Source organism: Clytia hemisphaerica, unplaced genomic scaffold (genome assembly GCF_902728285.1).
Source record: "Clytia hemisphaerica strain Z4C2 unplaced genomic scaffold, Clytia hemisphaerica genome assembly, whole genome shotgun sequence".
Classification (NCBI taxonomy): Eukaryota; Metazoa; Cnidaria; class Hydrozoa; order Leptothecata; family Clytiidae; genus Clytia; species Clytia hemisphaerica.
The window spans coordinates 277,014-290,873 of record NW_027103262.1 but is presented as its reverse complement, the minus strand read 5'-3'; the positions used below and the strand labels follow the sequence as shown (position 1 = coordinate 290,873).

Genomic DNA, 13,860 nt, shown 5'->3' with positions numbered 1-13,860 from the left:
CGATTTTTTAACAAGATTGCGGATTTTTTCATTTAAGCACCATACACCATCTGAAAGCTGAGGATTTCAGCTTTCTAGTGGTGAAATTTGTTTTTAGCTATCATTTCCAGCTCATTAGCGATAAGCTAAAGTTTAGGCCGATGAAATTTACATATGAGTTTACCGTCGTGAACTTACCCAAAAATAGATGCGGCATGATTTCATTATTCATTATTCATTATTTTCCCAAAAGCACCTTATCCACCATTTCTGCCAATCATGCTCTCTCAAAATAAAAAATTTTGCTTCGCTTCAACCCTTCGCATCTTTTGCGAACGAAAAATAAAGATCGATTGCTACAGTGGCGCTAGATTTTGTAAAAAACTAAAATGGCGGTCAGGGCGGTTTGGCAGATATATGGGCGGGACGCCCACTGCAGTTGTAGGATTGAAGGCGGCAGCATTTTCTGTAATAAATCTTCTTTGTTTACCCGTGTAAACATGCGTAGAGACGATTTTAACAAAGATAGAGGTTGTAGTTGTAAAGAAATATGGAAATAATGAAAAATTTATGAATTTTGAAAATAATGAAATTTTCATGCTGGTGCTTTTTAGAGATGCGGGCGGCCGACGGTAAACTCGTATATAAATTTCATCGGCCTTATCAGTAATCGGGCCGATTTTCAGACCGCACCGGCAAAACTCCCCACACCCCGCCACACGGAAGACTAGATTTCATCCGCCATTTTTGGCCCGATTTTGGTGCTTCCGAAAATTATTTCTTGCTGGCGTGGTGTAAGGAGGCGATTCTTTGAAAAGGTGATTTTTTTGTGTTTTGAAAATGGAATAACTTTGGAAATACTTAACCAATTCTAATAAATGACCCCTCATTTTTCTCACAAAGGTAAGGACTTTCAAATAAAATTAGTTTGGTTTCTTAAAATTGAGGGGAAAATTTTGGCCTGTCCACCCTAGTAGTCTACTACTACTTTATTTCACGACCCTGCCTATGCCCCGGACAGTCCGGGGCAAATGTCTGGGGTCTGAAAAAAATAACTTTTTCCCCGGACCTACGTCCGGGGCTCCAATTTTTGCGCCATAAATTTACTCCGGACGTATATCGCCGAGCACACTATTTGACAGTTACATCAATATGCCTTCTTACCTGTCTTTAAAAATATAAATAAAAGTAATCACGTAAAAGGACGCGAAAAAAAAGACATAAGTGTGAGAACAGAGTAATCAAACTCGTTAGAAAAAGTACCATTAGAAGTCGTAAAAATTCAACCTGAATAAATGCAATCGAAATTCCAGAGAACTTCATAATTCCCCAAACAACATTACATTACTTTGTCAAACTCCCATCAAATAAATTTTACAATTACGTCAGAGTAGACTACGCTCGCCACCGAAGAGGTTTATTTGGAAAGGGTAATTATATTTTATTGTTCGCTTCTTTTTTAAAGATTTGCCGGGTTGGAAAAGTATGAATTTCTTTGTACATATTTTACCTACCCCAAATATTTAGGAGGCTGAGTTTTAAACGAATCGCCAAGTTGAAACGAACGATAAATGTATCAAGGTCTGTTTTATTAACCCCCTGGTGACTTAACAAAAGAGACTTAACTCGATGTTGCAATCCAATTATTGAAAGTTTGTCTCGGCCTTTTTATAATGAGCGAGACATACGTTCTCTGATTGCGCAATTTTCATATTGACATTTTCGAGGCATTTTGATGTAACTGTTTGATTGCTGAACAAACCACGCTTGAGATTTAAGGTTCAAATACAGGCCTCACACACGAAACGCCAAAATCAGGACATTACAAGATCTTTTGGAAGACAGCGTTTGTCCACGGAAGAATATTTCAATGAATTAGAAAAAAGCCCGCGCGGTCAGCGATTCTATAAAAAGCGACCGCGCGGGCTGTCTGGGGCGTCCGGGGTAGTCTCTCAAAAACAAATAATACGGACCCCGGGCACGCATCAAAAAAACCCCGGACTGTCCGGGGCATAGGCAGGGTCGTTTTATTTCCCGGAAGTTCTTTTTCAAAATTTTTGCGAAGCGAATTTATGAGCGAAGCAGTTTTGCTATATTGTGCACGTACCTTTAACTTCTACCCCAAGCGAAAATTTGCTATAAAATTTGCTATATAAATCACATCTTCAAACCGATGATTTTATCAAAATGACCTTGAATGGTTTGGCTTGAAGCCACGAAAACTTTCTCGGTTTGGTAGCTAGGACTGCGAAAAATGCTGTTTTAAAATGGTGTACCCTAACAGTGTACAGCAACAAAATTACCGGAAGCCGAAACACGGACTTAGAATCTGAAGTTGATCAAATTGCCACGCGGGCGGCACGCATCTAAGCAATCTAAGCAGTGGTTCTTCGGTTTTAAATGTTTATTTTGCTGTTAAATGGAAACAAATTAGTTTGAACGTTGACAGAAAGGATCTTCATCATCCCTTGACTTTTAACAGCAAGTATCAAGTATCAAATAAGGTCAATTAATGAGAGGTTTTTGCAAGTCGCGCGGGCGGGCGGGAGAGGAGTGCTCTTTTAATGAACGAAACTTACCTTGCAAAACCAAGTGGATATTCTATGATAAAGAAGTACAGAGATAATCAAATTTGTCGAATTTGTCAAGAAAGAAAACTGCCCAAGAACCAACAAGCCATCTTTGTACATTTTTGTTTTTGTTTTATTTTTATGTTTTGATGATTTCGACAGACGATTCGTGATTCGAATCGAATAAAAATGTTCGATCGTTCGACTAATATAGTTCGATTTTATTAAGGCACCATTTACACTAGAATAGAAATAAGAGCGATGCGCGGCGGGCAGCGGCGGGTGGTGTTGTGCCTCCGTGGATTATGTGGTGTGTTTGGGGCATTAAGGCTCTTACGACCCTGTCTCCATAGCAGCTTTATTAGAGGGGTTTTTAGAGTGTCTCTTATTTTGCTAGCAACTTGCGAATTGAGGTGGAGTTTGGATCGCTTCGCAACCCTTATACAATACGGCTAGTCAATTTCAACAATAATATACTTTAATAAAGTGAATTGATTGGAAAATGTATTAAATCGTTTGTTAGTTTCAGATTGGTGGGGTTTGAAGGAAGAAAGCAGAAGAAGTAATGTTTAAAAATATAAAGTGGAAAAAAATACCTTTCACAGCAAATCGCAGCAGCGTTTCCAAGAGGAACTTAAAAATTTCACTTCTTTATCTACCATTTTTAGTTTATCTAACTAGCCGGGATTTGAGTTCTTCCAATTTAGCCTCTGCGAAAAAAATTCGAATCTAAAAATGGTAGGCGGTGCCGCGATGCGAAAAAAAATCTCAGCAAACTGCACAGCCAAAAACACTCAAAATCGAGAACAGAACAAGAACACCGACGGCTTTCTTGCATTTGAATTAATTTAATTACATATTAATATTGTTCTAAATGATGAATTTGATCTAGTCATGAACCTCAATCTCTTGGTATTTGTCTTTTTAGGTAAGGATATGAGTGCTGTTTTTTTTTATACATTTTGATATTTAAAATTTAACTGGATATTATTTTGTTTGGACCTCCTTCATGGTATGTCTTTCTGCAGACAGGAGAACCGTCGTGTGTTTTTTCATAATTTGATGTACACAAGACGGGTTCGAGCTGTGAGTCCAATATTGGACTCACATTTTTTACAGTGGGAAATTCGAATTTAGCACTGTCCTCACTTACTAAAATAAAAACCAAATTTCGAAAGTTGTGCTTTCTCTAAGAAAGTGTGACCAATAAAAGAATAACAAAATTTGGTTGGCTATGTTTTCCGGACACGCATAAGTCCGGTGTAAAATGAGAATTCTTTTTACCACCGGACAATCTCTACACCGGACTTAAAGAAGTCGTATGTCCGGTGTCGGAGAAGGATATTTATTTCCACCGGACAATCAAAACACCGGACATGACCAGTCCAGTGCGTCCGGTGTTTCTTGATTTTTTGTTTCATAAATGTCCGGCGTCCAAAATTCCCTATATGCAACACCGGACTGACACCGGCCTTATTGCGTCCGGTGTAGCGAAAGGATACTTTTTGCCACCGGACAAATACACCGGACAGTCCGGTGCGTCGGCAGGGTCCTCTTTCAGGCCATACCATGCTCTATACATTTCGCCATCAGTTTATCAAAGAAGAAATCATAGCATGGATTCCCAGGCTAATCTTTCTGTCCCCTGTTATAGAATTTTTCCTAGGGTAAAACTGATCCTGAATGAATTGTTTCTTTGTTTTTTTCTAGTAAGGAATTTTCCTCATTAATTGACACCGTCAACTGCTCTAACACTTTTATGGAACGATTGGTTGAAACATGGGACTGTTGATATTCTGGGCTGTATTTTCACTTACTGTTAAATCTCTTTGACAACAAAATTGTTTTGATCAGTGAGGCTGGAACTTCGATTTTTGAGGATTACGATTTTACCAGCTTTTTAGTGATTTTTGCCTCGCTAACCTAAATCTCCCAACCTCTTTACCTTAGGAAGATCAAAATTAGAGTTTTTCAGCGTTCCGAAAAAAAATTGTTTCATCTTCACAGGATCAATTCTCAACAACAGAATACATCTTTTGGTCTTTGGGTTCGTTTCTGACGTTTTTCCTTCAAAGAATATCGATCACTTTCCTTTTCCCCTTGAGCGTGCAAGAAAAAATGATTAGCTTGCGTTCTTGTGCAGGCGAATAAAGATAAGGCGGCAATCTTGCACTGTGGGTGCTACTTAGTTTCCACCCTATTTTGCGCCAACGATAGAATGGTCCAAACACGGGGGTAATAGACCTTTTTTCAAAGAGGACGTCCTGTTGAATAATTATGTAGCCCAGCCATAAAAACAATGATAGAGCCATGCATAATTACTGTATCATGTGTATTGTAATAATTATGCATGGTTTTATCATTGTTTTTCTGCTGGACTACATAATTATTCAACAGGGTGGCCTCTTTGAAAAAAGGTCTATTCAAATGATAAGCTATGTCATTCTGTACCGTAAGTTGGTCTAATGTCGACATCCGTCTTCTAATTTCGACATCCTTCTTTATAGATAGGAATAATAAGAAGGTCGAAATCACTGATAGACTAAAGATTTTTCCTCTCATCGCGCTGATCAAAGTCAATCAGCGATTTCGACCTTCCTCAGTTTCTATTGTTCCTATCTCTAAAGAAGGGTGTCGAAATTAGAAGACGGATGTCGACATTAGACCAACTTACTGTAAGTGTTTTTTTTCTGAGAGATACAAATAGTATACCGTAGGATCGTCTAATATCGACATGAGTCTATTTTACAAATCTCGGAAAAGAGCTCCCATGGGAATTCTGATACATAACCCGATTGGTTAATTTCGGAACTGCTTCAAGAAAAACATAATGGCAGATAATTTTAAAAGTTTCTGAGGAAATGTGTGTAATTTATTGATGTTGATGGCTTGTTGACTCTTTCAGTTAGGGAAACCATCCAGGATCCTGCCATTCTATAAGCCAGCAAAAACTAAATGCCACTTGTAAACTTAAGTTTCTTACTATTTTCCATCAAAAACAACCAAAAACATTACTACTTCCCAAAGCTGGAGACCAAAACAAATTCTCTTCCAAGATTATGGCGCCCTTTTGGATCTATTGTTATGGCCATCTAAAATGGTGGGAAGAGTTGCGGAAAGACAGGGGCGCACACTAGCTTCGAGGGTGGTAACGCCAAAACGCCCAAAATATGATCTTCCAACATAAAGCGAGTTAGTTACCGTGCGAGTTACGTCATACAACGAACGGTGTTTTAGTGAATATAAATAATTATAAGAATAACTTATGTGCTTAAATTCAAATATTAAGAAGATAAGAAGATAAAAAATGCGCTGGATAATTTTCATTGTAACAATTTGGTCAATCATTGCTGAAAGTTTGAAAAAAAAATTCCGACGCAAAAAAAAACTTCAGCCAATTAAAAGCACAGTGTGCTTATTATATTTACTATGTTTGCTACATCGTCTAGGCTAAAAAAAGTGCGAAAAGACACGAACGTCATTTTTTAATGAGTGTTGTTATGATTTTTTAGATCGCGGTCGCGTACAGGAACTCGCCAAATGTTCCTAACTGTCTTTAAAGAAGAAAGATAACAGGTATATATAGCGTTTCTAATCCTGGAATATCGAGGTTCCATCAATCATACTTTCTGTCATAACATGTCAGAATAACACAGCGTGCCCTTTTTAACTTTTTGTTTTCAATCGGACGCAGATTGGAGAATTGGACCACCAATTCCACTAACCACCTATCGCCTGATGGGATTACCAAATAACAAGTGTGTCGAACGCTCCATCGTTTTGCCACTAATTTGGTCTTCTTTGTTCCAGACATTTGCGTGTGTTCCACTACGGATTTATTTTGAATTAAAATTTTATCTTTTTAATTAATAGCCTACTCTATGCGAAAGAGAACTGGTGTATTTTTTAATACACTGTTAATTAATTCAAGTCAAAAGACTTTGGAGGCTCCGTGAAATGGTGGCCGAATTGCCGTCCCATGTTTTGTCAGATGGTCCCAAGTTAGAGCAGTTGACGGTAGTTTATTTTTCAAGTGGTGGCTTGGTGAGAGAGGTCCCCTATAAATTGACCTTTTGTCCACATGCACGAAACCTTACAGCCCTGCCGCATCAAACCCATCAGTGGCATCAGTACCCTGTACAGTACAGGGATTTATTTTTTTTTAAATTTTGGTATATGTTCGACATTCGATTGTTAATCGATAAGTGGTTGTTTGATTACTTCTATCCCTATCAATTACTTCAATTAGTACCGTGTGGATGAAAACTCCATGGCCGTTTTTTTGGCACTGCTGTTATGGTGTCCATTCCAGCCAAGCCATATTTTATCATTCTACAGAATTTCTTGCTTGAAAAATCAAAATCGTCAACTAGTATCGGACGCTGCCCCTTAAGAATTGTAAAAAATACTGGTGAAAAAAGCCTTTTTTATGAAAAAAATAGAAGAAAAAGTGCCCTTTTTGACCCCTAGTGGACGCTGCTCTGCCTTTTTAAAATTTCGCCTGTCCACCCTTCCTAATTTTTTACCTATTTTAAGAGTTTTAGGATTAGTGCATCCATTAGTGCATTCAACTAAAAAATGTTGTTTTGAGCATAATCTATACTTTCTTTTAGATGACCTGGTATTCATGATATACAACACTGCAATGTCTTCCACAGACACAATAGCGGATTGCTTACAAGTGACGTGTTGACTGATCACACATCACTTGCAACCAATCAGCTGTTGGGTCCTTGAAAGACATTAAATAATACAGTAATGATTAAATTATAATAGTTACCCCCCCCCCCATCAAACTTTTCATGAAGGGCTTTAGGGGGATTGGAATTTTCCCAATTTTTAGTTTGTGATATTAAAAAAATAAATGGGGGAGGGGCTATTTCAGACCCCTCTTCACACTATGAATTATAATGACCTTTGAATTTGAAATTACCAAAAGGATCAACACTTATAAAGATATTTTTCTTCTCAGGCATTGTTTTGGCCCTTGGAGCAGACAATTATCAAATAGTGTTGGTTCAGAAAAAAGACAGCTTTAAAGTATCATGCAACTACGATAAATACCAACTTTCAAAAAACCTAACATTCCCATCATTGAATCTCACTAAAGATGGTATACCTATAATATCAATTTTGTTTACAAATGAAAGTTATGAGAAGAAGTTGTTTGATGAACGATTCGAGTGGACGGGAGATGATAAGACATTGTCGTTTGTGCTCAAAAGTCTTGAGACTGCTGATTCAGGAGATTATGTTTGTGTTTCAAAGGATGGAAATAATATTGTGACAAAATCAGAAGTAACAAAACTCACTGTCCTTAGTAAGTTTATTATTTTATCCCAAAGAGTAATTTTCCAATATTTGTCTACTTTTACAGCTTACCTCTCTTTTAGGGCTGTAGCCAGCTAACTAGTGTTTTTGCCCAGGGCTAAAGACCAAACTTTTTAAATATGTTTATTTATATATAAAGTATGTTATGGCCTTTTTAATTTTAGTACCTCCAATTTTGGCTTTGCAACCACCCAATACAAATTTGGATATTTTCAAAGGTGACTTTGTCAACATAAGATGTAAAGTAACACCACAGCCTCTGGAGAACTTAACAATATCATGGACATTAGGAAATAATGTTTTTACCAGAGATACATTTAATGAAAGAATTTACGAAATGAACAGGCTTACTTGCTCGGCAAAAAACCGGGCTGGAGTATCAGCTAAGACAGTCTTTATTACTGTAAAAGGTATTTATTTAATGTAGAATATTTAATCTGGTTCCTTTCTCTTAGCTAGACTACTAACCCTCCTAGAGTTTGTGTGTGTGAGCAGGAATTAAACAAGCTGCAGTAACAATATTTTTTTACAATGTTCAAATTTTTCTCTCTAAGACAGATTTCCATTTTAGTGAAATGTAGAAAAGGAACTTATTGGTCTCAAAAATTCAGCAAAAGATTGTAAAACCGGTTATCATCTAAATAATATACAGAAATGATGATGTTTAGTAATAGTAAAATCTAGACTAAAGTAAAATATTCCTTTTCATGATTTCCTTTTTAAGCACCTGAACCTTCAGTTGTACTAAATTTCCGGTACACAAAATCCCCTCCATCAAAGTCAAAACAATCATATACACTTTATTGGAACAAAAGCAATAAGATTGGAAAATCCATTATCACACATTATCAGGTAAGTTATTTTGAACCCACTTTATCACAATAATGCTTGATCAGCTATCATTCTTATTATTTGCAGACCATAGTTGACTTTACCAAACAAAGAAAGACCTTACCTTTCTCACAATGTCATGTTTAATAATTAACTCCAGCATTAAAATAGACCACACTGGTGCAAAGCACTGTCAAAGTGTTTTCTAAATATTTTCTTATTATTATTGGGCCGACCCTAAAAAAATCTTCGTTTTTTTATCATAAGAAACAAAAAGATAACAGATGAAACTTTCTTCTTAAAAAGCTTAACTTGTAACTCATTCAAACTGTTACATCGTTCCTATATAGCACTCTTCAAAAAGTTTGTTTATTTAGCATGCTTTCTGGACGTTAAAGATCAAATAAATAGTGTTATGCATATTAAATCAATTTATTAGAATGAAAAGTTAGTTGATTCTTAGAAAAAAAAATCACAAAGTACAGCTTTTTGCAATTAATAGCAACACATTTCTTTCAGAGAAAGAGAGAAAAAATATAAAGACAGAATGTGAGGCAATACACTAACAGCCAGAGAGATGATTTTTTTCTTCCTAATTTTTTTTATTAGAAATCATGAAAAGGACCAAAAAAGAATTTCCCCGGCCACCCGCATGACTTTTTTTTTCGTCACCCAGTGGACCGGAAACAAAAAGTTTTTTAGGGTCTGCCTTGTTTAAGACTTTTTTAATGGCTTAATTTTTAATGGTTATATATTTTCTTTCTTTTTTATGCCGTAGATTTATTTGGACCATGTTTTCCATGCTAATGTGTCAAAGGATTTTGAATTGAAACACCTTATACCTGATCTGAATATTTTCCATCAGCATAGCTTCAGCATTTCTGCGTGTAATGTGCATGGGTGCAGTGCTTTTGAAAGGATTGATTCTGAAGCCAGTAAGTATTTTTCTATTTTGGAAAAATATTTTTCTGCATGCTCTAAATTTTTTTTGTTTGTTCTCCTTGATAGCGCAGGAATATTCTTTCCGCATAAAATTTCTCTAGATTTATAACTTTCTTTAGATGTAAGGCATCAATTAGATAAATTTTTCAGTAGGCTTTAGAATATCTTTTTAGCATCCACTGTATTGAACAGCAGTTTTCCTCAAAACAAAACAACAACGAAATTTGTGATAAAACAGCCTTTCTTGTTGAAATACTAAAAATGTTTTTAAATTTGGTTCTTTACTTTTGCAAATAATGACACTTTAAATATTTTTTTCTCACTTTTAAGCCCCTTTTCTCAATCTAACATCAAGATACATCACTTCTTCAAGTCTTAAAATTGATTTCACTGCAAACAAGAACCAAAATCAAGTCACATACGATCAGATTTGCATCACCATGGTAACTCGGTGCGATGACGAAAAGCAATGTAAACAAGTGGTGAACGATAGCCATACAGAAGTTGAATTCAAGTCACTCAAACCTTACTGTCTATACAGTTTTGTTGGATATTACAAAACACTAACTGATCCCAAAACCATAACAACACCTATTATTGATGTTTCAACCTCACCATCTGGTAATTCTTGTATTTACGTCTGAAACAGATTTTTGGCTGGATTTTTTCTAAAGCAGGCAAAAATTTTGATCACCTTACATTATTTACTGTTCATAACTACATTTTTTATGTTTGTGCCTTGGTGTATGAATCTACTGCCAGCCAGGCTATTTTTCATTGTCGATACTAAAAACAATTTAGTAAGTAGTAATACCTTAAAAGATTTCACCATGCTTAATTTCTTTCTATATTTAGCTCCTGATGGTGTAGAGGATATGAATGTAGTGTATGACAACAATTTCTCGCTGATGCAGCTGTTTTGGAAGAAGCCAACTAAACTCAATGATAAAAGAGTCAATTATTCTGTGAGTTAAACATTGCAAATTACTCTCACTAAAGAGTCTTATTTAGGCCCGGCGAACGGCGAATTTTGCTGGTCCAAGGCACGAAAAAAATATGATTCGCCGTTTGAAAAGTTTGGTTCGCCGCCTCAAGTACATATTTACGCTAATCAATACACTGCGCTTGCTAAGAATTTGCCGACCTAGAATCTGGAAATCACAAGAGTTAATTTTTCATTCGCCAGCCTACCATGTCCAAAAACAAAGCAAAACCCCCTGCTCACTACAATCTTTCTTATTAAAGTTTTAAGAGCTGCTAACCTTGCCAATGATTCGTTGTAACTCATTTGTATGTATCAGAGCCCTCTAGTCCATTAACATTTTTGGTAGTGGTCCTGCTGCATAGTTCCATCCCCCTATGTTTAGGAAAGGTCTTGAAATTCTAAAATAAAGCTAAAATTTGTCAGTCAGTTGTACATTCAATTTATTTCATTTTAGGTTAGTTATGTTCCTTATAACGAACCAGATCATTTCCAGCCGACAAATTTATACAGTGACTTTGCTGACCCTACTACTGCAAGAGAATATGAACACATTTTAACTGGTTTAAAAGGGTCAACCATATATCTAATCAAAGTTAAAGCTAAAAATTCTGTTGGCTTTAATATTGTTGAAATTGTTCGAGAAACTGATGAAAAAAGTATTGACACCTACCTTATTTTTGTTCTCCTTCTTTGAAACTTTGAAGCCTTGGGATGTTCTTAACTTTTTGGGTTTTAAGCCTAAAAATGTTCTTAACATGTTCTTATTTTCTGAGTATTTATGTCCATTTTTTTATGAAATTTGATGTTCTAGAGTCTGCAAGGCCTTAAAATGTTATTAACTTGTTCTTAACATTTTGGCCATCGAAGCCTTATGGTCTTATATAGTTTGTTCTTATAAAAAACGTGTACATCCACAACTTTGAAAGTGATTTATTCTCAAAGAAGATGGATATTGAAAAAAACCTTAAAATACTAACACAATATTTTTTACTCTAATGATTTAATTTATTTTTTTGTTATTCACAGCCCCATCAGCGCCAACCAACTTGAAAGCAATATCGAGCACTGATACAACCATCACAATACAATGGGACTTTGAGACATCCGTTAATCGATATCGAATACGCTATGAGGAAGGTATGAAAGTTCTTTAATCAATAAGATAGCAGAGGGGCATTCAGACAATAATAATCTCCATGAAACTAGTTCAATCGCTTCAAGTAAAATTTTTACGCTTAATCGTAATTATAGTAATTTTCTTGAGAGTGGTTCCCGCATAAATTATACTTTCTATGGAAACTATTCATTTTAATCCCCTTAGACTCAGAGAAGAATCTCGATTTTATTGATACACCGACCAATGAAAGAATCCTGACTGGTTTAAAAGCGGGAAGGAATTACAGCATTTCAGTATCTGCTATCACCATCAAGAGACGTACCCAAGAAGAATTGTTTGGTCCTCCTGCTACTAGATGGTTTCAAACTGGTATTTAATATACTTATTCCACTTTACCGAACGTTCCTAACCCTTACGGTGTAGTTCGATTTTATATCTTAGTTAGCTGAAACCACCTAAAAATGAGCCTGAGATGTCGACACAATGCACAAAACAACCATACATCAGATTTTATTGAACTTCGACCATGTTCAGACGTTACGCTTCCGTTTCGCTCCGAAAAGAAACGGTTCCGAAACAAGTGCGAACGTCAAAATTCGAATAGTCAAAAAAGAAGCCGTTACATAGCAAAACAGATCCAAACGTTTTCTCCACTATTTTCATCGGAACCGTTTTCTTGCCCCGAAGCGTTTCGAAACTAATATGAACACTCTCGATCCGTAACGAAACGAAAATTACACCGGAACAACACGAAACCGTAACTCCTGAATTAGCCAAATTCTGGAGCCGCTCGCTGCGCTGCCTTGCGCAGCTTGTAGGGACAAAAATCACTTTCGCTTTCGTTTTTAGGCGGTATTCGCAGATATTTGGTAAGAAAACAGTGAGACTCCCCCTTCTTTTTACCAGCAAAAAATAGGAAAAAGAGATTGGATTTATGTTGGAACTTTCATTGGATTTCAAGAAAAAGCCTCTTCCAAACATGAAACGTTTATAATCACTCATAGTTGGGGGAATTTTCAATTATCCCGGGCTCAGTCTTTGGCCTATAGCCTATGAACTTTTTGTACTGTATATGCCTTATTTGGACTATTACTTTTCGTAGAAAATCTTTTCTGCTCACTTTGGGCCTCAGTTGAGTATGATAGGTAGATTTTGGGTTGGGAAATAGGTAAAAAGTAAAATTATACATAAACATGTTTGAGTGTTTGAGAGTATTTTGACTTGACTTCATGTTATGTTTTTCTTATCTTTACCACCACAAAATTATTCAACAGAATAGACTTTATAAACTATTTTCAAGCATAAAAATATTTGGCTGAATGCAAATTTTGTACAAATTTTATATATTTAAATGATAAAGTAAAAACATCTCAAAATTTTTTTATTATAATCCTTTGTGACAGTACTTTTTCTGTTGGGAAGTTGGAAGCTTTTCCACCGAACAGAATTGAGCACTGATAACTAATAATCCAAATAAAAAAATAATTTCAGACAGTGCTTTAGGCATCATAACTTTGCCTGAAAATGCAATGACTACAAAGTGGATTTGTACCGTCAAGGGCTCTAACTTGGGACAGTCTGACAAAACATGGGACAGCAATTCGGCAATCATTTTACCGAACCTCTACCTATTAAAAGTCATTTTAAATTAACATAGTCCCAAATCATAGAAAACAAACTTGTTGTCAACAGAGATTTAACAGTGAAAAAACAGTTCAGAAAGTCAACCATCCCATGATATGACACTCGTCCCAAGTTAGAGCCGTTGACGGTATGCCGGATATCCAAAACAATAACAATCCATTATATGATATACACAATCATGTCAATGTCATAAGGTACTTTCAATTTTTTGCGGTACTTTCAAAATTTCAGAATTTTTGGGCACTTTCTTTGGATTCGCTTATCCTTTTCTTGTCCTGGATCCAATCAAAACCTGCACGTAAAACATACCCCAAAATCAGTCACGTTTATAACATTATAACTCGGTCTTTGACGACTGGGAAGATTCAACGACAAAATTTTGAGAGTTTAAAAGTAAAGTTTATCCCTCAGCGCAGTCAGTGATGAATCCGCTCTGACCGTTAGTGTCTCTTCAGCCATTT

The 13,860-nt window shown here is 36.1% G+C and overlaps 1 protein-coding gene across 1 annotated transcript; it reads left to right on the top strand.

Moving 5' to 3' along the window:
• The first annotated feature begins 3,282 nt into the window (after positions 1-3,282).
• Positions 3,283-12,132, top strand: LOC136799340 (receptor-type tyrosine-protein phosphatase F-like). Its single transcript, XM_067056045.1, has 10 exons — positions 3,283-3,477; positions 7,522-7,869; positions 8,045-8,290; positions 8,605-8,732; positions 9,490-9,646; positions 9,984-10,274; positions 10,509-10,618; positions 11,093-11,294; positions 11,665-11,775; positions 11,960-12,132. Exons 1-10 carry the CDS (start codon positions 3,444-3,446, stop codon positions 12,130-12,132), a joined length of 1,800 nt encoding a protein of 599 aa, XP_066912146.1. The 5' UTR covers positions 3,283-3,443.
• The last annotated feature ends 1,728 nt before the right edge of the window (positions 12,133-13,860 follow it).

Coding starts and splice junctions, on each gene's coding strand:
- LOC136799340 (XM_067056045.1), top strand. CDS start 3,444: ATGAACCTCAATCTCTTGGTATTTGTCTTTTTAG. Junction 7,870..8,044: donor AACAAAACTCACTGTCCTTA/GTAAGTTTATTA, acceptor TTTTAATTTTAG/TACCTCCAATTTTGGCTTTG. Junction 8,733..9,489: donor CCATTATCACACATTATCAG/GTAAGTTATTTT, acceptor TTTATGCCGTAG/ATTTATTTGGACCATGTTTT.